General features: G+C 39.9%; 1 protein-coding gene across 1 annotated transcript in view; it reads left to right on the forward strand.

Moving 5' to 3' along the window:
• Window positions 1–21639, forward strand: part of nipal2 (NIPA like domain containing 2) — a 34698-nt gene that overhangs the window by 7047 nt on the left and 6012 nt on the right. Inside the window, exons 2-6 of the mRNA XM_085290680.1 lie at window positions 1568–1842; window positions 9705–9773; window positions 10767–10935; window positions 19107–19166; window positions 21459–21580. Of these exons, the coding sequence (XP_085146806.1) occupies window positions 1747–1842; window positions 9705–9773; window positions 10767–10935; window positions 19107–19166; window positions 21459–21580 (516 nt within the window). The 5' untranslated portion in view covers window positions 1568–1746. The remainder of the gene's footprint in view (window positions 1–1567; window positions 1843–9704; window positions 9774–10766; window positions 10936–19106; window positions 19167–21458; window positions 21581–21639) is intronic.

Consider the following 21639-nt stretch of genomic DNA (forward strand, 5'->3'; position numbering starts at 1 on the left):
TTTATAACTGTTTGTAAGATCTGTCTCTCAATGCAAGTGTCCAGTACTGGATATCAAGATGCAAACTGCAGTAATTTGTCACTAATTGTGTCTGATGTTAGCAATGTGCCAATCAATATATGAGGTCAACCTGAGAGTTTTAAATGTGACCATAGGTGACCATATTAAGGATACCCGGTCTCACTGACATCACACAGTGAGAAAACCATGTCTGGAAAAGAGCAATCTTAAGTGGATTATGTTCAATATGAGAATCCATTATTTTAATAGTGTCTGTAAATGACAGGGATGAAAGAGAAACAGCATATTCAGTCCATTTTAAAGACGTTTTTGCAGCTATAAATATCATAGTTCCCTCTGATCATGAAAAGCATGTATATGTGTCAAGACAGACTGCTCATACTCAAAAGAAGGCAGCAGCCCCATCTGCACAAGCTAATTTTGTTTGTGCAGAGACAAACACTCTTCTCTTCACAGACGCGGATCAGAAAGATGCCACAAAAGACGACACAGCGATGTATCTCAGTTCAACCCTTTGACTGGGATGTGGAGCTACTCACAGCTGGACCCAGACTGAATAGAGATTAGATGCGGTCCTACTGATGTAGCCGGACTTGTCTGCATGCCCATTTGTTATGATGATTCTTATTTATTTAATTGGTCTTTCTTTCAGCTGCTGATGAGGTTTCCAAAGGGGTGATGAAGAGCGAATAGGAAGAGATTGCAAATTCAGGCACAATGACACACCTGTTGTCTGTAGGTGAGAACATTACCAGCCTAATTAGAAGAGGGACATCATGTGGCTCTAATCAGATGCGCTGTCGAACCATCTGCAAAACTGCCACTCTCTCTCTCTGTGTGGCCAGCAGGTGGCAACATGTTTAACAAAAACTGGAGCGCTGACATGCCAACTTGTTTGGATTTCAGGAGAATTAGTATTTCAACTTGTACCCCATCTTAATACACATTTCGACGCACTAAACCAAACAGGACAGCGGCTTGGTGTTTGTCTTCGTCAAACTTCTATCCTTTAACTAGAAGCTTGCGCATGGCAAGTCCCGATCCAGTGGGTTCAATACTACTGCCAAGCAGAAAGTTAAATTCACTTTTCATTTAAACCCAAACACTATAAATCTTCAGGTCATGGGGCCATTTCAGTCTAGCCTGAAACAAAAACAAACGAAATCTCTAACTTTACAATCAGTTGGATTCTGTTTACTTCCATTCTAAGCCATCTGATCGATAATGACGCTCAGTCTCGCATCAAAGTGAATGTGTCCCAGTATCTGTGGTCAGTGCGCTGCTTTGTGTGCGCGACGATAACTGCGGCTTTCCTGATGCCTACTTCAAGTCCACAGTTATGTCGTACATCAGAGCGTCTAACTGCCAATGAACATGAACGCAGCGGGGCTCGAAACAAACAATCTGCTGTTTGTCTTGCTGCTTCCAATCCCATCGTCACAGAAGTGATGAGCACAAGTAAAACATAAAAAAGATGCACATGTTTGTTTGCTTTTTTCTATGACTTTGTTAATTTAAGATTCTATTTTCCCGATCGTACCTGAAGCCATCACCAACTCCTGATTCCTGTCCTCAACAATGAAGAACTTTTACCCTCCGAGTTTCCACTGAAGCGACAAGGACGTGTGGGATGCCTGGGACGGGATGAGGTGAAAGTGAGATGTAACGCCAGACATGTGAAGAAGGAAGGAATCGCGACAAACAAGTGTTTCCTTTTTACGTGATATGGAAAAAATGGCGAATTCAAGTTCTTCTCATGTGTTTCCTTCCTTGACCCCGGCCCTGGCTCACCGCGCAGAGGTCCTGGAAAATCCGCTTCAGGTGAGTTTGTTTAACTTTGAAACGTTTTGGCAAGGTGAGATTAAAAACTAATATTTAAAAAAAAAACTTTCATAAGATGTATAAGTGACAAACTTACAGGTAACTTGTTCTAATTTAACAAAAACCTAAAAACACAGAATGCGTCGTAAATTTAAAAGAAAACCATTTCTTTTTTGAGCCATATTCTGTGCACCGTAGTTATATTTTTGCCCGCTTGTAATATAAATGATATTGAGCCTGTTCCAGCTGCAGCTGCGGAGATGAGAGCAAAACTTTTTTAATTTTCAGAAACTTCACTTTTTAAACTCCATTTAGAGCAGAAATTTGCACTCCAATATCCAAGAGAAGATTTAGTTAGTGCCTAAAAAATAATCTTGAAAGTCAAAGTATAACCTCAGCCTCTAAAGCTCTTTAGGTAATGAGCACTCAGTGTGGATGAGGAATCTAGACAGGGCAGAGATCTATTGGTGCTGGCACCTGTCACAACTATTTTTTAAAGCAATCATGACTAAATCATTGCGTTGAAAGGCTCTCTCTTTCTTTTGAACTTTTTAACTTTGTCAAGTGGGTTCGATTAATCTGTCCATTAAACAGAGTATGCAGACTGCGTGCACTTCTGTTTGTGTGTGATAATAAAAAGCAGTTTCCTTGAATGTGTGTGTGTGCAAACGTCCTGTTATGTTATGCCAGTCCTCTTTCCTCCCACTCTTATGTAACCACACATTCCTCTCACCCTCATTTTCCCCTGTCACTGTGTTTCGCCATGTTTCCTAAGTGTGACATTACCACTGGGGGCCAGAGAGAGAAAGGGTAGCAGAGGAGGACTGAGAGGCGTGAGTAATGAGTAATGACCCATTGGTGGGTTGTGAGAGAATAGATCTACTGTAAGAGTCCTGAACAGCTGGCTAATGGTCCCAGCTCCCCCTCTGTCCATGGCTACCCACCATCCCACAGAGCATCTCAGGATGGGGACAATATCTGTCTGTGTCACACTTTGACAGCGTTTTAGAAGTGAAAAAATGCTGCTGAAAAAAATGATGATGATTTGTCATCTTGGTTATACTTCACAAGTGAGACTTAGTCCCAGTATCTTTGAAAGATAGCTACTTCCAGTGACGTGATCCGTTACGTTAGGTAACAGAGGGTGGGTAATATTTCCTAAGAATTTCTTTACCAGTTTTTGCCTTATTGGAGTTAGTGTGGGGAATAGCGGGCAGCGGAGCTTCCAGGCTGATTCAGTCTATGGACAAAGCTGTTCACTTTAAGCTTATTCAAACTCGACAACTGTATTTTATCTTTGAAAATTGCAGAATGCATGTGCTGCTGAACTAAATACTGCCAATTTCTATTGGAGGTAAACGAGGTGGGTGATGGGAGACCTGTACAGAATCTGCTGACAGCAGATAGCACAGCGCAACAGTAAACCCAAAATTAGTGTCCAGTATACAAGAGATTAGATTTTAACAGATAGGACTTACACATTTTCTCCCTCAAATAATAAAAAAGAATACATTTTAAAGATCTAATTCCTGGACCTCTTCTCAGCACTATTACTTGCAGAGATCTATAGCCAGCTGTGTTATTTATCCTGGCTCTAGATCCCGATCAGAGCCTTTACTCAGTAAACATACGGTTTAAGGTTAAATATGACGCAATCCACAAATACATTTTGATAATGGTATTAAAATGTCTGTTTTCTTTCTACTACTGGTATCCATGTTTCTTCTGTACCCACCACTCACCCGGAGCAGAAACTGAAGGGCTGCATCCAGAGATCAGCCCATCCCAGTGAGGGACAGATCCCTATTGTCAGTGGACACAAAGGACCGTGCTGTCTGTACGTCTGTCGGTCTTTCTCATTGTTGGTCAGTGTCCTAGTGAGGAGGAGGAGGAGGATCAGTGCTATCAGGCCCTTCATCAGCCTTCAGATCCATTCAGATTTAAATTATTTTACTCAGAACAGTCACATGTAGTTTCCGGGTTCTGGTCTAATCCACTAATTGGAGTTTGCTCTGTGCTTATGAAACGTTCCTGAGCAAAAGAAGCTCAGGCTGTCTTATCTCTGACATTTAAGTAATGGAGTTTATACAACACACGGCCCACAATTGGTGGTAAATTCCCTCATTGTGTCTCGATGATGAATGTTCTCACGCACAGAGTTAGAGCCCACTTTTCCTTTTGCTGATAGCGATATTCACGATATTGCTGGACTGCTGCAGTGGGAATCCTTCTTGAGTTTGTGTCATTGTGACTTTTAAAAGCACAAGAATCTTTATTTGATGCTTTGCCTTTCTCACAGCCAGTATCAGTATCAGCTTATTGAATCCAGCCCTCACAATAATCGTAGCACTTCTTGTTAAATCTGGCAGCAACATTAAAAACTAAACATGCTGCTCAGGGGCTGCATTATTGTGTTGCTTGCCAGTTAAGTTGTCAGGTCTTCAGAATCATTTGCTCTGAAATGATGTACAATCGAATTCCTTGACTGTAACAAACAAATTACATTTTGAGGAAGCTAAAATAAGACCGCAGTAAAAGCAGATTTCTATTTTGGATGGCCTCAAACAACCTGTAATTACAGAGGACGGGAAAGACAAGAACTTCTGGATACCTGCTATTGTCCAAACATAGATGCAGTGGAAGGAGGCGTATATAGATCCTTTACTTAAGTGAAAATAAAAATACCAAAATGTTTAATTGCTCTTTTATACTGATAAAATCACAAAGACAGTCTTACTGCTATTATAATCATTCAGCGATGAAAACCTCACAACCATATCCTAGAATTCCTTGAGAGTAGCCCACTTAATATATGGACAGTACAAAAATACTCTGCTCAGAGGCACTGTTAATAAAACTCTGGCCAGTATAATTAAGCAGCTGATATTACTATTACCCTGCTGATAAACATCATTACCAACATGGGAACCCATCAGCCAAGATTTCAGCTCTTCCAGAAGAGATTTGGGCAAATAATTCACATTTTATGCACCCACTGTTAGGATATGTTTTAAAAAGCTAAATGGCTGAAACCAGATGATAGCCAGCACTTCCTATATGGCTGTTTTTCAGATGTTTTTCCTCTTATTTTCCCTCTACATTAAATGTTTAAACTGCTCAAACGTGATAAATCAGTACTGCCTGGACAAAAACAGAAACCAAAAGCCTCCAGTATCAAAAACTGTTCCTTGCCTACAAATTCTGCATATTTATGTGCAAATATCTCTTCTTAATGCACTTGGATATGAATGTAATACAGTATAAGCAGAGCACAAAATGGACAGGCTCAACTAAATTCAGATATTTTAAATAATGTAGTTGAGTAAATATAAGTGATTATTTCTACTTCTTTACGCGTTAACTGTCCTTATATTAAAATAAAGTAAGATGAAGAATGTGCAGCAGTTTAAACGGTGCTGTGGTGTGAAGTGTGTCGCTTTCCTTAAAGTGTGTAATGTTTGCTAAGCAAGTCAGCCAACAAAAGACGCTCCCAGTATACCAGCCTCGCCTGATCCAGCAGCTTTGTTTGCTCTTCCTCTGACAGGAAAAGTCTCTCCCTTTTAACCCCCCCTCCCTTTCTCACTTGCTCTCCTGCTTCTCTTCTCTCACACTCTCGCATGAATTTGTCTCCCTCGGTGGGAAGAGCGTTAGGCTCCTGCAGCCTTGAGTCTTGGCCTTGATTCCCGCAGTGACCACCTGTACCGCAAATGCACACCCTCCAACTTTACACCAACAAACGAGAGGAATGATTTATTATAATAAGGCTGAAAACACTTGCTGGTCAGCTTAATATGAAGTGAATGAATCCAATAGAAGTTAAGATGAATCCTTCCTCACATTTCAAATTGCTATCTCCTGTGTAAAGTCTGTGGAATGAACTGTCCTCAGGCTGCACATCCACCACCACATATTCTTAACACACTGTTTCTCACGCACGCACACACACACGCACCCACGCAAAGTTAAACACCCTGTTCTGCCCCCGGCTTCTCTCAGCATTAACCTGCAGCTTCCCCATGGGCTCAGTAACAGCAGCGGCAGGGAGCCACTCACACTCTCTCCTGCAGAGCTTGACAAGGTTATTGATCTTGGTTTAGTGTATAGACCACAGCTGCCTGATAGGTGTCTGATCATAAATTACTAGGGTCATATTCTTCTTCCGTACAGTCGGGAGTCACAGTCCACTCTCCCCGTCAGTCTGTATGCCATATCATTAGAGGACGCCGTCTATCACTTCACACCCACACACACAAGTTCAGGCTTTTTACCTATCAGTCCCCTAGGAAACCCATCAGCAAGCCGCCCATCTCCTCCCCTCCTCCTCCCAAATCCTGTTTACCTCTCCTACTCTGCAATCATCGTGCAAGTGTAGGAAAACACACATGAACTAAATCCGGTTTAGCACTAGCGTCCTCGCTGTAGGTTTCAGGTGAGTGATCTCATCCAGCTTGGTGCCAAAGTGAAAAGGGAGAGAGAGGGTGAAGAGAAGATGGGCTTGGAAGAGAGACGCGAGAGAAAAACTGGACTGTAATGTGGTGGTTTTGAATGAAAAATTACCCATAAGTCCCCTAGACTTCAATTTCTTATCAAGCTGGCGAGGAGCTGATATGCTGAGTTATGCAATAAAAAGTTGTAGTTTTACTTTATAGTGAGCTGCTGGATGGAATTAGGAGTGCCATGAGCAGATAAATCAAAACTAATTGAAAGTTGGCTGTAGGTTTTCTTATAGCTTCATATCTACTCTGGTGCTTAAAAGCAAGGAACACACTTTTGTCTTTTCCTTGTAGACTAACAGCTGATCAGAGTTTTCAAAGGGACCCATGTTGTAATTGACCAGTCTCATCAATATGGATTTATTATAGACTTTATATGGATTCACTTGACATTTTATTCAGACATCAGTGTCGCTTTAGGGTAACATTGCAGTATCAATCCTCTGGGTTTTCTTCAGGCGCCTTTACCAATTTAAATAGTTAATTTGCCCTCCAAAACCTCTCAGTGGGACTTTGCGTTGCTTTCTTACTTGCTCTGACTAGTGTATTTAACTAGGGTTTGCAGCTGTGAGTTGTACTGAACCTGACTGCTGTGTCAAGGGCAAGGACAGCTGAACCGCAAGGAAATCAGGTGTGTGAGCTTGTCGCCACATGTGTATCCAAGACACGCATCATGATGCAGTTCACTGGGAGTAGGAGTGGCTAATGGTTCATTAGATGGGCAGAGGGGTTGTCAGGATGATCGTGGAAATATCTGTGTTGCTCTACTGTTCCTGGTGTCATTATTATCTGTAATGTGCTCTGCGGTGTTGTTTACACGTCCACACTGTTATACAAATAGTCAGTATATGTGAATGATTACCGATAAGTGATGTGCATGAAGCAATTTAGTCAGACATTCCTGACAGTTTTCTGGTAAGTCGGACACCATTAATAGAGAAATGAAGTCCGCCAGTGAATTCCATGGAGCGAGAAACAGTTTTTTAAATTTATTTTTGTGCCTAATTCATTTGATCATAAGTAAAATCACAGTCAGTCTCCATTAGTCTTTAAATATATAAATTACACTAAAAAGGATGCTCTCCTCAGAGCAGCTGCTGTTGTTGTGTGAGTGCATTCAGTCTCAGTTAGTTATGTTTATCTGATTTTGGTATGAAGCATGATTCGAGGATGTCATTACACCGTCACTAAATATTTGAAAGTTAGTGATTAATAAAAGGATCTGAGCTCTATTATCTTGTTCAAATATTAAACTTAATGAACCTATTTCAGGTCTGCAGCAGGCTCGAGTTAAATCTTAGAAGAAGTGACGGTAGTTTAGGTTATTTGTTGTGCACACAGATAAAACTAAACCACAGTGAGCAGCTTTTCTGACAACAGAGCAAAGGAGCGCTTTGGCCTAAAAGATGCAGTATAAATTCATGCTCCACATTAAAACTGCAAACAAGCAGCATTTTATTGTCTTTGCTAGAATACAGTGTTTCTTATAACCTCGGCCTTTATTGCTAAACAAACATGAAAGTGTATGACTCATAATTGTGCTGGAGTCATATTATATATGATATCCCGTCGACCTTAACGCACCACTTTATGTTTTTATAGGATTTTTTATTTTTTGGTTTTGAACTGGATAGGTAGCACACTAAGGCAGGTAAGGAAAACATCATTTTAACCTGTATTTCGTGGATGTTTACTCTCATGTTTTCATGTGGTGCTCCTGTGTACGCTTCCGTGTATTCTCTGAGCCTGGCAGTAAGAGTAGAGGATTGCTGATATTTCCATTGTTTGCACGATGAATTGCGACTTATGCTTAAATCATCACAGCTATTCCCTCTCAGTCTGGCAAAGAGATGCTTCATATTGTCACTGAGGATTTCTAATGATGCGCACTGATGGACAATAGGCGACCTCTGGATCGTGCGGTAGTGAGCAGCTGTTTTTGGAGCTGTGTTTGGAGACCAGAGGAATTAATTTACACTCCATTCACTCCCGTGTCCTTTGACCACGGCGGTGTTATCTTATTGTCAACAACATCACATGGATAATACTGACAATAACCCACTGTCTGTCTTATCAGACAGAATGGACCACTGAACCTGAACATTAATACTTATTTCCTTTTTTTTAATCTATTGTTGCTGCATGTGATTAAATTTCCCTCTTATTCTCCACCTCACTGTTGTTTCTCATCCTGTTGTTTTAACTCCCATCACCATCCACCTTCTCCTTGTCCATCCTCCACCTCTCTTCCTTAAAGCAATTTCAAGGGATAAATGCTTGGCTGCACTTTCTTTTACTTCTTCAAGAGTGATTGAGTTCTCTTCTTTAGGTTTTATCCTTCACATTCCACCCCCACTCTGTGCTATCGTTCCTTTATAAACTTTGTCCACCCACAGCCAACGGTATGTTAATAACCCAGAATTCAATTTTCTTTTGGCAGTCATTTTCCTGGGATATATCAGGGACAAAACAGCCAAGTATACTGTTCCAGCACTTTAAGTGAATGTATCTCGTTTCTCCCTCCATCACTTATACACCTACTCTGAGGAAAATTTGCTACAAACATCTGATGATACTTTTTTTGTTTTAATTAAGGTTGCACTAAAATTGAATTTGGCTGTTTTATATAGCAGTTTTACTTTGGATGTCTCAAAATCTTTGTATTTAGTTACCCAAAAAGCCCTGCATAGTTTGAAATTATTGTATTTATGGTGTACAGTGAGACATCCACTTTTCCTTATTGTTCAGGATAAATTGCAGCTTTTGCTAAAATGCTAGTTTCTTGATGTGGATGCTATTTGCAAGTCAGAAAGTCCTAATTGCAGTATTTACAATATGAAATGAATCCTGGGAAAGTGTTACTGTGAGTATGTTGGTATGCAAACACTAAAGATGGTAAACATGATAGTTATAGTTGAGAATCTCCATTTTTGCCTTTGTCAGCTTGAGTGTGATATTCCCAGAACTTTGTGCGTTTATTTGTCTGAAGGTGTGCACCAGCCTACATCCAGATCTTATTGAGGTGTCAGATATTGTGTGAGAACTTGGATTGTTTTCATTTTTTGGCATATTTGTGTCAAATGTCTGTTTGCTGTTTTTGTTTTGTTTTTTTACTACGTGTGAGAATACAGATTTCGGTGTTACGAAGCCTTAAAAGCCTCTGTTCCACAGGAGTACAAACAATATCTACACACGCAGTTGTGCCTTTGAACACAACACCAATGGAGCAATGCTCTCTGTGGTTGTCATGGAAATGACAGATGCGACAGCTGGAGGGAAGACTTGCGAGAAGTATTATGGGGTGTTTGGAGTCGTGTGACAACTAGAGCGTCACCTAATCCTCTGTCTGTTTACTGTTTGTTTCCACAGACTTATCTCCTGGGAATCATCATCTCCATATGTGGGAATGTCCTCATCAGCATCTCGCTCAACATACAGGTAGGAAACACTGGAATCCAGCTGTGTGACAGACACTCAGCACAGTAGGCGTTTAGCGCCTGTAAAGTATTTCTAGACTGTCTTTCTCCTCATGGTTTGCTCTCTTTAGCAAACTCTGTGTGCTCATCAGGATTTTAGTGCGTGTACCCTCGGGCACTGTGGCTGTGTGATGTTCACAGCAGGCAGTGTGCATTAGAAATGACTGCATTTCATGACAGAAAAGCCTGTTTGAATTAAAACGAATAGAAGTGGGTGTTAAAATATTGCAATTCAGTTTTAATATAGTGCAATTAAGTATTCAAACAACACATTTTCTGCACAGTCTGGACCTGAGTAGGGTATTAATAAGCTGCCCTTAGGTTGATAGCTCTAATTCAGGTGAAGTTTTACCATTTTCTGAGCATCACAATGTTAAAAAATAAGGACTTCATTGATTAAATGTAATGTAAGCCTACAAGCGCTAACATTTACCAGTCTGAGAAGATTCATCTAAAAACATTATTTGTCTAAAGTGATCTTTTTTTCTGGGGAACTGATAATATGAAATAAAGTCTGCATGGCAGCAGCATGCAGAGCAAACTTGGATGCCGTGACAGCTTCAAGTAGATGTGAAAAAGTGCTAAAAGAGGTTGATAACCCTTACTTAGAAGCCAGTATAAGCTTCCAGAAATAGAATTGTTAATGATTATGAGGTATACTGTAGACTTGTGTTGGGATCATACAGCTTCTTAATTGGTGTCATGTCTCTTCTGAGATGAAATGGTAATCAGCAGAGAGTGTGATGCTGCGTTTAGAGTTGTGTGACAGTCGGTGTAATGCTATATTAAATTGATTGATTAATATGTTAAGTTGCACCTACTTTTTTAGGATTTGCACAGTGCGGTGAAGTTATTGTCTGTGTTGTGTTGCTGTAGTTTGTACAGCTCTGTTGGGCCCACTTTATCTGACTGTTCCCCTGGCTCCTCTGGCTCCCGTTCCCTCTCTTCCTGACAGAAATATGCCCATGTACGTCAGGCACAGCGTGGATCCAAACCCTACTACACATCCGCCACATGGTGGTGCGGAGTGGTTCTCATGGGTGTTGGGGAACTGGGAAACTTTGCTGCCTATGGCTTTGCTCCAGCATCTCTCATAGCCCCACTGGGCTGTGTGTCTGTTATAGGTAAATATAATCTTTTTTGTTTTTTTAGTGTCATGCATTATCCAAGTGTGAAAGCAAAACTAACAGTGGAAGGTGTTTCCATGCAAGGCCTGTGTTCTTTCCTTCTGATCCTGTTGACAGTGTCATGCCAACCAAAAACTAATGATGTTTTATCCAGTCATTTTCTATTAAAAAATTTTTTCTATAGACTTTATTTAATCTGTAGCACTTTATAATGCTTATTTGTATATTTTATGCATTAATAAAATTATATGTGCGAATAGTAGTCTCTTAACCAGAGGTGGCAAAAGAACAGACATTCTGTACCTAAGTACTGATACTAGTGTTGAAAAATACTCCAGTAAAAGTTGAAGTACTGATTCAACTTCTTTACTCAAGTAAAAGTTAAAAAAAAAAGTACAGGCTCTGAAATGTACTCTAAGTAAGAAAGTAAAAAGTAGCTCTTTGGAGGACATTTCTACCAGCTGTTTTTATGCAAAGCTAACTGAACCTTGTGCTTTATTAATGTAACAATAATATTAGAAGAGCTCTATTTTCTGTTACCTACATTGTAGAGGGTGACTTTGCCTCTAAGCAGGAAATGAGTAGAGAAGAGATTAAAGTGGATTCAGCAGATGGGGGAACCCTAAAATTAGTTGAAATGGCTCAGTGTGGGGCAAAGAATCACAGCTCAGTAATTTCTATTGAGCGCTCCAGTAGATTGTCTTATTGTACAGGCTGTGAGTAGCAGACCTGCTGCTCTTTGTGAATGTACACAACGTGTTACAATAAACACGTTACTGTAATCCGATTACTTTTTTCAAAGTAAAGTAAGGGATTACTATTGCAAAAATAATTACTTTCCCGTAAGCACACTGCATTTCTGCGTTACTAAACCGTGATTTTGTTTGTGAAAGGGTCTCGTGACAATGACGTAAACACATGCAACGTTCGTGGTAACAGATGTGTGCAGATCAACAATGGATAATATGGAGAGCAGGAGCGAGTACGACCATGCAGGGTTTAAAGCTTGGAAGTGCTGACATTACTTTGAGTTTGATTCTGTAAAAAGTGACAAAAACATTAATGTATGCTGTACACTCTGCATGGGAAGAAAACTTCTTTTTACCGTGAAAAATTAAACTGCAAATCTGAGCAAGTACCTAGCACGCTGCCACGGGAATGTGAAATTCACAGAGAAACCCCCCCGGATCCCCCCACTGACATGACCGGGCAGACCTCCACCCGCCCCACTCCTGCTAAACAGGTGAAAAAGAGCAACGGGACTTAGTGCCACTGAGACTTTGATTTTATTTATTTTTTTGCTGTGTTTTACTTGCATCTATTTGAAAGAGAGTGTAAACACAAAACATTATTTTATTTCATATGCTGGAATATGCAGAAAATAGGTTTAAATGTTAAACAAATTTCTTTCTGTGAGAGACTGTTGCATATAATTTAATTTTTGCTTGATGCAATGCGCATGAAGGTAAAAGATTAAAACTAATAAAACAAGTTTTAAAAAGAGATTTTTTCATTTGATTCAATTTTATATGATGGATTATGCAGAAAAAATAGAATTGGGCTGAAAGGTCTATTGCTTTATTACTATTCAGGTTATGTGTCATGTTTTAAAAACTAACTGGTCAAATGTGACCGAAACATTAAGTAAGGCGGTGGGGGTGCACACAGCCACAGGGTTAAAAAAGTAACTAAGTATCGAATTACTTTTGAAAATAAGTAATCAGTAAGTAAAGGGATTATTTTTTTGGAGAAGTATTCAGTAATTGGTTACTAATTACTTTTTTCAAGTAACTTGACCAACACTGTACACAGCTGAATTCAACCAGATGTCAGCAGATGTTTCATGAGTTGTCCTGGCAACACTGACAGTACGCTGTTTATATTAACTTTATTCTAGACGACCACTGTGCACCAGTCACACACTGTTCCTTTCTTTGAATCCATCACAGTACAGCAAACTAACCTGTTCATGCTACACTAACCTGCTGAGGATTTTCATGCAACCTTTAAATAGTGAAATACAGCAGCTGTATCTTTAGCTAGCAACACAGTGTGCGACAAACTGCACACAGACAGTTTGTGTGCTGAGCTCATAGAAATGCTGCGTTTGACAGTGACACCAGCTCAGGTATTTGGATTAGCATCCGAGTGGCTTCCAGATACGGGTTGGTTGATTTCCTTAGAACCATTATTGTTATATTTCACTGTAACACCACAGTAGGCTGACTGGGTTTATTTTTCCCACTTAGCTAGGTAAGCATTGATAACTTAGCTAACATTACCTCTATCACTATATTAATGGGAATATGAATCATTGTGAGACTTACTGCTGGTAAAAACAAAACAAAACAGCTTTCTTCTTTTTGGTACTGGGAATTAAATCTTTTTGCTCTGTCTTTATTACTTGCAGAAGAAATCTCCTAAGAAACGTTGTAAAATGTACGGTGGCAGACCTGGGTAAAGACTTGTGTGTTTCACATTCATTTTTATTCCAAAGTTGACGTTTGCTGTTGTTTGTGGAGCATCTGAGAACTGCAAAGACTCTCTAGGATTTAATGTATATTGTTTGCAAAAGAAGCATTTGATTCAAAATAGGAAATAATAATCATCTTAAAATAGCTTGCATTTAAACATACACAAGAAGACTTCACGGCAGTAATGCAACTTATCGATTATACAAATTCTTCCCCACATTCATTGGCTTTCAGTTTTAGAGGGATATATAATAATATATAATATTAGGGCCTTTATAATAAGGATGCAGAACATATGATGTATTTTTTAGATTGGAGGCATAATATTGGCCTGTATTATTTATTTATATGAGAACCTTAACTGAAACATGTGAAATTCAACACATAGACATTAGTTAGTAAAGGTTTAAAAGTGACAACAGAGCTAAGTTACTTAGGTTTAGTAACTGTACTCCTTTTATTAATATTTTAAATGTAGAAGCATTGCAAGGAAGTACTGAAAAAGTACCTTAATCTGTTTCTATAAGACATTGTTTTTACAGAATCACGTAAAATCTATTCTTATCACGTAGTAATGTTTCTTAATAATCATTATATTTAAGTCCCTTATTGCCTAATAACCATTACATATTGTAAGGACATTTATATTAAATGTCACAATACACTGGTACTTAAATGTGTCTATTATCCTATTATTTTGTGCTGTACTGCACAATACTAGTTTCTGCTCTACCCTTGCGTGTTAAATAGACCTTCATATATGGTGATATATATCACTTCATCAGCTCATTAGCTCAGCAGCAGTATGTTCAAGTGCAGGGCATAAAAATGATCTGTATGTATCAGTGAAGTTCTCCATCTGCAATAACAGTTTTATTTCTCTCCTGTGTTTCCAAGCTACACAACTGCTTATAACTGATGAGACTAACAGTCTTCACTTTATTCACTGGAATCTTCAAGCTTACAAACCATTCTTTGTTATTTAAGGTGTTAATTCAAAAGTAAATTTAACAAATTTTAAACGAGCAGAAACAGTGGGTCATTGTGTGAGAGTGGAAGAGTGGTGGCGGCGGGGGGAGTTCATGTGTCATCGTTTCAATTCCTACCTTATACCCAGCACTGAATCCAGAAGATAAATCTCTACATTTTAGCTCCAGAGATTAAATTACATAGGAAGTCCAATTATTCCTGACATTATGAATCTAACACCACACTTGAGAAACAATCATTTTTACGGCCCACAGTTGAGCTAAAGATGTCACAGACTAAGCCGGACTCATTAGCCAGTCAAAACAAAGCCTGCCCCATTGCTACAGCTGGCAGCTGCTCAGTGCAAACACTCTAAACGCAGGTTAAATATTGAACAGGTTCACTTCTTACCTTCCACCGCGCATCACTCACGGCGCTGGAGGTGGTGGTGACTCATGGATATTAATGACAGCTATTACCTCCACGCTTCCTATAGTCACGTCTTGCCAGTGGATGAATGGTTTGAATAAAGCACTAAGCGAAACCACAAATCTTGCTAAGAAGGCTGCACCTCTTGTTCATTGTAGTTTTGCTTGCCACTGTATTTGCTTCAGTGAGCACTTACCAAAGAAAAAAATGCTTTTAGCAGAAAAATAAAGCCTCAGTTCGGTGTTCTGTTAAGACCAGCAACCTCCAAATGTGTTGTCAGTGTGTGTAAATCTAACCTTGTGATGAATCTCTTTAAAACCACAACCATTAACAATTACCGTACTCATTTCCATTTTACTATCAGATCCTCGTGAAACCAGCCGATTGCTAGTGTTGCACTGGAGTTTGAATGAATATTATGCAGCTGAAGTGCGTTTTCAAGGAGCCTTTTAAATAATTAATGCATCTGAGATTACGAGGTGAAAGGAAGAGAAAGAAGAGGAAGATGTCTGCAGTCATGACACAGTCTGTCCTCAGCTACAGGGGAGAATCTGCAGGTTGGCTCCTTTCTTTGACTGACTGTACCCCTCAGCTCACACTGACTCACACGATATGCAAATGTTTAAAGCACATACATACACATACATAAAATTTATGCATAACTGTAGCGGTGTGTAAAAGGTCTAGAGGATTGTGTCGACTTGGGATGCTCCTCTGACATATGCACACACAACACACACCCTTCCTGCTGTGCTGTTGTGCCTGTTTTCCGAGAGCTGTGTGAAGGCACAGAAGGGGGTACAGACAGCAGGATGCCTTCACTGGGTAAACAAGAGGGAAGTGAGTGGCTGGCTTGGAGAAAGGCTGAGGTGAGAGGAAGAAAATTTCAAGGAAAGGAGAGCATAAGTATGTGAATGAATAAGACACAATAGGCAGAAGCAGAGGAGTAAAGGGCCGGGATCGAGAGAGCTGACGATGCCGCTGTCATCCGCCTGTCCGTGCATGTCACGCTGGCACTCGTGACGTTCCGGGGAGAGCAATTACTACTGTCCGCGTTCACAGAGCCCAGTCCTCTCTATTAGGAATGACAGCATCAGCCCAAAAGCTGTTGTGTGGAGCAGAGAATCAGCTCTCTCGTTCAGATACCGATGTCATCGCATGCAAAAGAGGAGGGGAAGCTGGCAGTGTGGAAATGAACAGAAACCTGACTGCATCACTCACGGATGTCAGACCTGCAGCACTGTATTATCCATTAGGATGCGGTGTTAGCGCAGTGTGAAGAAGTCAGGATGTAATGTAGATGTATAAATAACACAATGATTTTAAAGAATGACTTTACAGTGTGACTGTATTTATTCAGGGTCAGGACAAGATCTCATTTCAGATTTCAGAACTCCTTTACAACGTTTGTGTAATGTTTTCTTGAATAGCTTCTGAAGGACGGTTTTGATTCAAGTTATCAAAAGTTCCTGTTTGGGAAATTGTGAATACAACTTTTGTTTTCTTTTACAAATTACACGTGCACAGCTCCTATATTTGAGCTTCTCTGGGTGATGGCAGTCAGACTTTTGTTGCTTTCATCTTGCTCATGACAGATTTGTGTTGCACAAGAATGATTGACACTGTATGTTTCGTCCTCACTGGTAGGTACCCATTACTACACATCACAAAGAGCATGTATAGAGGTGCTGCGCACACAAGGACACAACGGCAGTGACAAAACTGCGTACCCCAGAGGTTCCCGTTGCCACATTTCTCATTATATCAAGCCGTGCGAAGCTCACTTTGTATGGAGTTGCTATGGTTACTTGTTAGATCCAGCTGGTCCCAGAGGCAAAAGAGTCGTCCAAAATGTGAGTGCGAACATGCTCTCAGTATGAAATATTTAACAACTAACTGTTTCATCAGAATATTAAGGAGAATCTTTATAAACTTCCAATTAGAGCGTAGGGTCCTTGCGGCATTGTGCACATCCATGGCCTGTTCTTTCGGAAAATGTGTGTTTGGAGATACATAGCCTATTTGAAAGAAAGTGTGGCTTTAAATCATGGTTTTAAAATGGCATTTTTGCTTATATTTGATTTGTTTCAGATAAACTTGCAACTATATATCTTTAATATCCATGTTAAGAACCTGTCACTGCCTGTCATCCAACACTGTGTCTCTGACACATTGAGCTGTTTACACTCTGTATCTAATCTCCTTATGGCGGAGGCAGAGCCCATACACAGACTCAAATGCTCTGTCTGTTTCTCTTCCAGTAATTTCCAGCAATTTCTTCCATTCAATTAGTCCCCGTGTCTGTGTGCCATCACCTGCTCACCCAGATTGCTGTCTGGCAGTCGTGTCGGCAAAACATAGCGCCCATAGTATGCTCTGCTGTGATATTGGTGAAAAATGCAACATCATAATTCCAACTGGTTATATAAAAATGAGCTTTCCACTTGTGTTGTTTAGTGAGGAGACCTCCAGCACGGCAGCGTCAGCGTGTTATGCAAACTGACCTCTTCACTGTGACAGGCCGCTGTCACTTGCATGTCAGTTTGCCTCTCTGTCCACTGGCCGTTTGTCTCGCAGTTTGTTTTTCTGTCTCAGCCAGTTAGCGTGCCTGTGTGGCCATCCATCTGTGTATCTGCCTGTTTATCGGCATGGCTGTGAAGTCTGCACGCATTTCTGCCCGCCTCGCTATTTGTCTCCGTGACAGCCGAATGCCGTGTTTCTCCCTTGGTTCGGTGCAGATCCCGGGGAAACATTAAGAAGATTAATCTGAGGCTTAGCTGATGTGAGACTGATTGCTTTTCAGTGTCGCAGTTTTTGACAATGATATTGATGGATGGGTTTGCAAAAAACGTGGCGTGGAATATCATAATTTCATGCTGGTGCTATGAAGTCCTAATGAGTTCCATTTATCCAAGCATACGGACCGATTTATGTTGGTCTAATATAAACATGTCAAGCATTGTGTACATGTATTTATGTGAACACGCATTTACATATAATAATATAGTGTCACTGTGTGAATATGTGCATAACTAAATACTTGTATCACTGCTGCTTGTGTAGACATAACACCTTAAAAAAAACCTAAAGATGGCTTGTTCTGATGTTAGTAGCCTATTTGAATATGGCTGCCATGAAGGGTGTGTAAGTGGTGGTTGGGAATGTTTAGGAAGGAGGTACATGTCAGTGAAATATCCACACGAATACCAGGACCCAAGGTTTTCCCTCAGAACAATGTCCAGAAATCGCCTTCCTTCCATAGTGCGTCCTGCAGCCTTCTGTTTCCCAGGTAAACCATGCAATCAACGTGATGTAAAGCAAAGCACAATTTTTTTTAGTATGTGCCTCTGTACACTGCAACAGTGGATTTTAAATCAAACAGTCAATGTGTGACTGAAGTGTAGACTTTGAGATTTAATTCAAGCAGTTTAGGAAAATTTTCCATGAACTGTTTGGGAATTACAGTCATTTTTATAAATCGTTTCAGAGCGTCAGGAGTAATTGGACAAACTAACATCATTTTAAACATGAGGATTGTTTTTAATACTTCGATGAAACTGCCTGAAGTCTCCAATCCGTGGACATCATCACATGCGTTGTTTACTCCCTTGAGATGTTCTGCAGTCACCCTTAGATGCAGCTTGTTTGTCAGTCTCTTCAAATTTGTATTTAATAACTAAAAAGCATGCTCTATAGGGTTGAAATCAGATGACTGACTTAGCTGTTGAAAAATATCACATTTTTTTGCCTTGAAAAATTCTTTCTTTGGTCTTGCAGCACGCTTTGGGTCATAATCCATTTGCTCTGTGCAGCGCTGTCTGATCAGATCAGAAACATTTGGCTGAAGCAGAAAGCGTAGCCCTGTACGCTTCAGAATCTATCCCTCTACTGGCCAGTGCATTCCTTCTTTGTAAAATATTAGTGATTTGGCAACTCCCAAAATCTTTGATATCTCTATTGATTGATTGATTGGTTAATTGATTGATTGATTACTTTATGCATTATGATTACTTGCATCAACATCTCCTTTGACTTCATATTGAGCATTCCAGTAACAACCACCAAAAACAACTCTATACAAATAATTCTCCTTCATTATTTTAAGACCTCACTGCCTCACAGATGCTTTGATGTGGTTGACGTGTGTGTGTCTGCAGTCAACAATGTAGACTACCTTCAACATTACTGATGTCATTCTTATGGAAATATAACTATGTTGGTATTTACTTTCATTGTAGTGGACTGAATGGTTTGAATTGCAGTTAAACTAAGAGACTTTTTTTTTTGTTGTTACAGCCAGTGCTATCATATCTGTGGTTTTTCTCAAGGAGACGCTGTGTGCCTCTGACATTGTTGGTAAGTAAGCATTCAGTAGCGATGATGGCACTTACAGTATAAGTGTCCTCTTGCGATGGTAGTTTGAGTTCAGAGCAAATCTGAATGTAGTTTGTATATATGCCAAACTGAGTTTACAGATGATAATTCAGTCACAAGAGAAAAAATATCCTGAATTCCAGTTATGTACTAGTAAAAATGCCCTCTTGCTTTTTTATCTTTGTAGCTTCGGGAAAGCGAAGGCACACTCAGCACAGACATATTTTTTGTTTTATGAAAAGCTTTTGTTTGTCATAACAATTTGGTGATTCTGCTGCTAAATGGCATAATTGTGATGACCATTCCTACTCCTGGACTGGAAATTCATATCAGCATCACACAGCTCTGTTTATTGTTGCTTTCTTGGATAAATCGGCTGCAATGTGTTTGCCATTTTGTTTTACAATTGCCGAATGCCATTATCAACCGCATATTGGAAACAGTTAAATGCATGAATGTTTTATTCATAAAGGGGCATATTAGTGGGAACAAGCTCTGTTTTTCTGCCTGTGTGCAGCCAGCGGCAGAGGTAAAACCTCGAAAATGATCATTTAAATAACAAAAATAAAGATGAATATTAAAAACCACTGCAAGAATGAACACAGTAACATTTTAGGCTTCATTTCAAGTTCATTTTTCAAGTTGAGTTCATTCTTGTGTCAGAAGTTAGGAACAAAAATATGACACAAAATGTGTTTTAAAGTGAAGCCCATTGGTAAGATATATAGTCACTGGATCATTTGTAGGAAAAAAAAGAGCATTCATACCATTTCAATAAATGTCCCGTTTATCTTTTTAGCAGGATGCCTATCGCAAACAATCAAATAAATGTCAGTGTGTGCTGCAGGGCTGTACCAATTTAAGGAATGGAGTGTATAATAAACAAGAACTGGGCCAGTTCTTTTCTTTTTCTATCAATCACTGCACTACTCATTTTGCATCTTGGACAGCTCTATCAAAAAATACAGGGAATCTCTATATTCACTTCGCTTTTTTAAAAAATGACATCAAAATGAAAACACTTCTTTAAATAGCCATATGCAGTCATGTGGAAAAGAAAGGAGGCCCTCTTTCTGTTGTAAGGTTTTACGTCTTAGGACAAAAAAAAAAACCGTGTGGTGAGGTGTTATATGCGACACTGTGTCAGTACTTATTTAACAAAAATGAAGCCAAAGTGCAGAAGCAGCGTGTGAAGAATTACTGTAAGTACGATCTTACTGTTTCCATGGGGATTAAGAGGGGAAGTGGCAGCCAGGTGCTGATAATCAAATTAAGTTAATTAACTGATCATCAGCAAGTGTGAGCGCTGCTAAAAGAAAAGCTTTGCCGTTTTCTAGTCTCAACCATTCACACGTGTTTTAACAGACTGCCAAGAAGAAGAGAGATCAGTAAAGATCTGAAAAAGGCTTTGCCCATCACTGCCCAATAGTATGAGTTATAAAGCCATTTCCAAACAATTAAAAGTCCATCATGTACAGTCAGAAGAACTGGACACAAGTGTAAAACATTCAAGACAATTGAAATATTCCCAGTAGTGAGCGTCCACACAAATTCACCCTAAGGTCAGATCGTGCAGTGCTCAGAGAAACTGCAATAAATCCGAGGGCTACAACTGAGACTCTACAGCTCTTAGTTAGCTGGTTGCATTTTTAAAGATCATGACATTACAGTTACAAAAAGACTGAACAACTATCACTTGTTTGGAAGGGTTGCTGGCAGCGTGACATCTGAACAATCCACATGACTTCTGGAATAATGTCTTTTGGAAAGACGAGACTAAAGTTGAGATGCACAGCGCTGCGTTCGGCATAACCCAAACAGTATATCAGCACAAACACCTCACACCAGCTGTCAAGAACAGTGATGGAAGGGCGAGGATTTGGGCTTGGTTTATAGCCACAAGACATGGGCACCTTGCAGTCAGTGAGTTGACCATGAACAGCTAAAGTCAGGTGTGAGGGCATGTGTCCAGCAGCTTAAGGCAAAAAATTGGCTGATACAGCAGGACAGTTTAAATGTTTACATAGTTGTTCAAACACTGCTTCTGCAGTATGGCTACATTTTAAAAAATTACACTGTAAAATGTGATGGGGGGGGGGACATAAAACCTGAAGAGGGTACATTTTCTTTCTCACATGACCGTAGGTGTTATGGATTTTAGCTACTCCCAGTAGTAGTAGCAGAACTACTTGTAAGATGAGGTCAACTGAGCTGTCAAATCAATATAAAAACCACCTCCAATAAACTCACCACTCTGCTGTCTTTCTTTCTTAGGTGGTACCCTGGCAATAACAGGAACATACGTCCTGGTGACCTTTGCCCCCCACACCTCCACACACATCACAGCCCATCTGGTCCAGTACTACACTATCAGCTGGCACTTCCTGCTTTACCTGGTGTGTCCTTTAAAATGCTCCCTTATAAGTCAAGTAATACACATTAATGTGTATTCGTT

The sequence above is a fragment of the Mchenga conophoros genome, linkage group LG11 (assembly GCF_057382185.1).
Source record: "Mchenga conophoros isolate Kocher_MC1m ecotype Shallow Benthic linkage group LG11, M_conophoros_male_GT1.1, whole genome shotgun sequence".
Classification (NCBI taxonomy): domain Eukaryota; kingdom Metazoa; phylum Chordata; class Actinopteri; order Cichliformes; family Cichlidae; genus Mchenga; species Mchenga conophoros.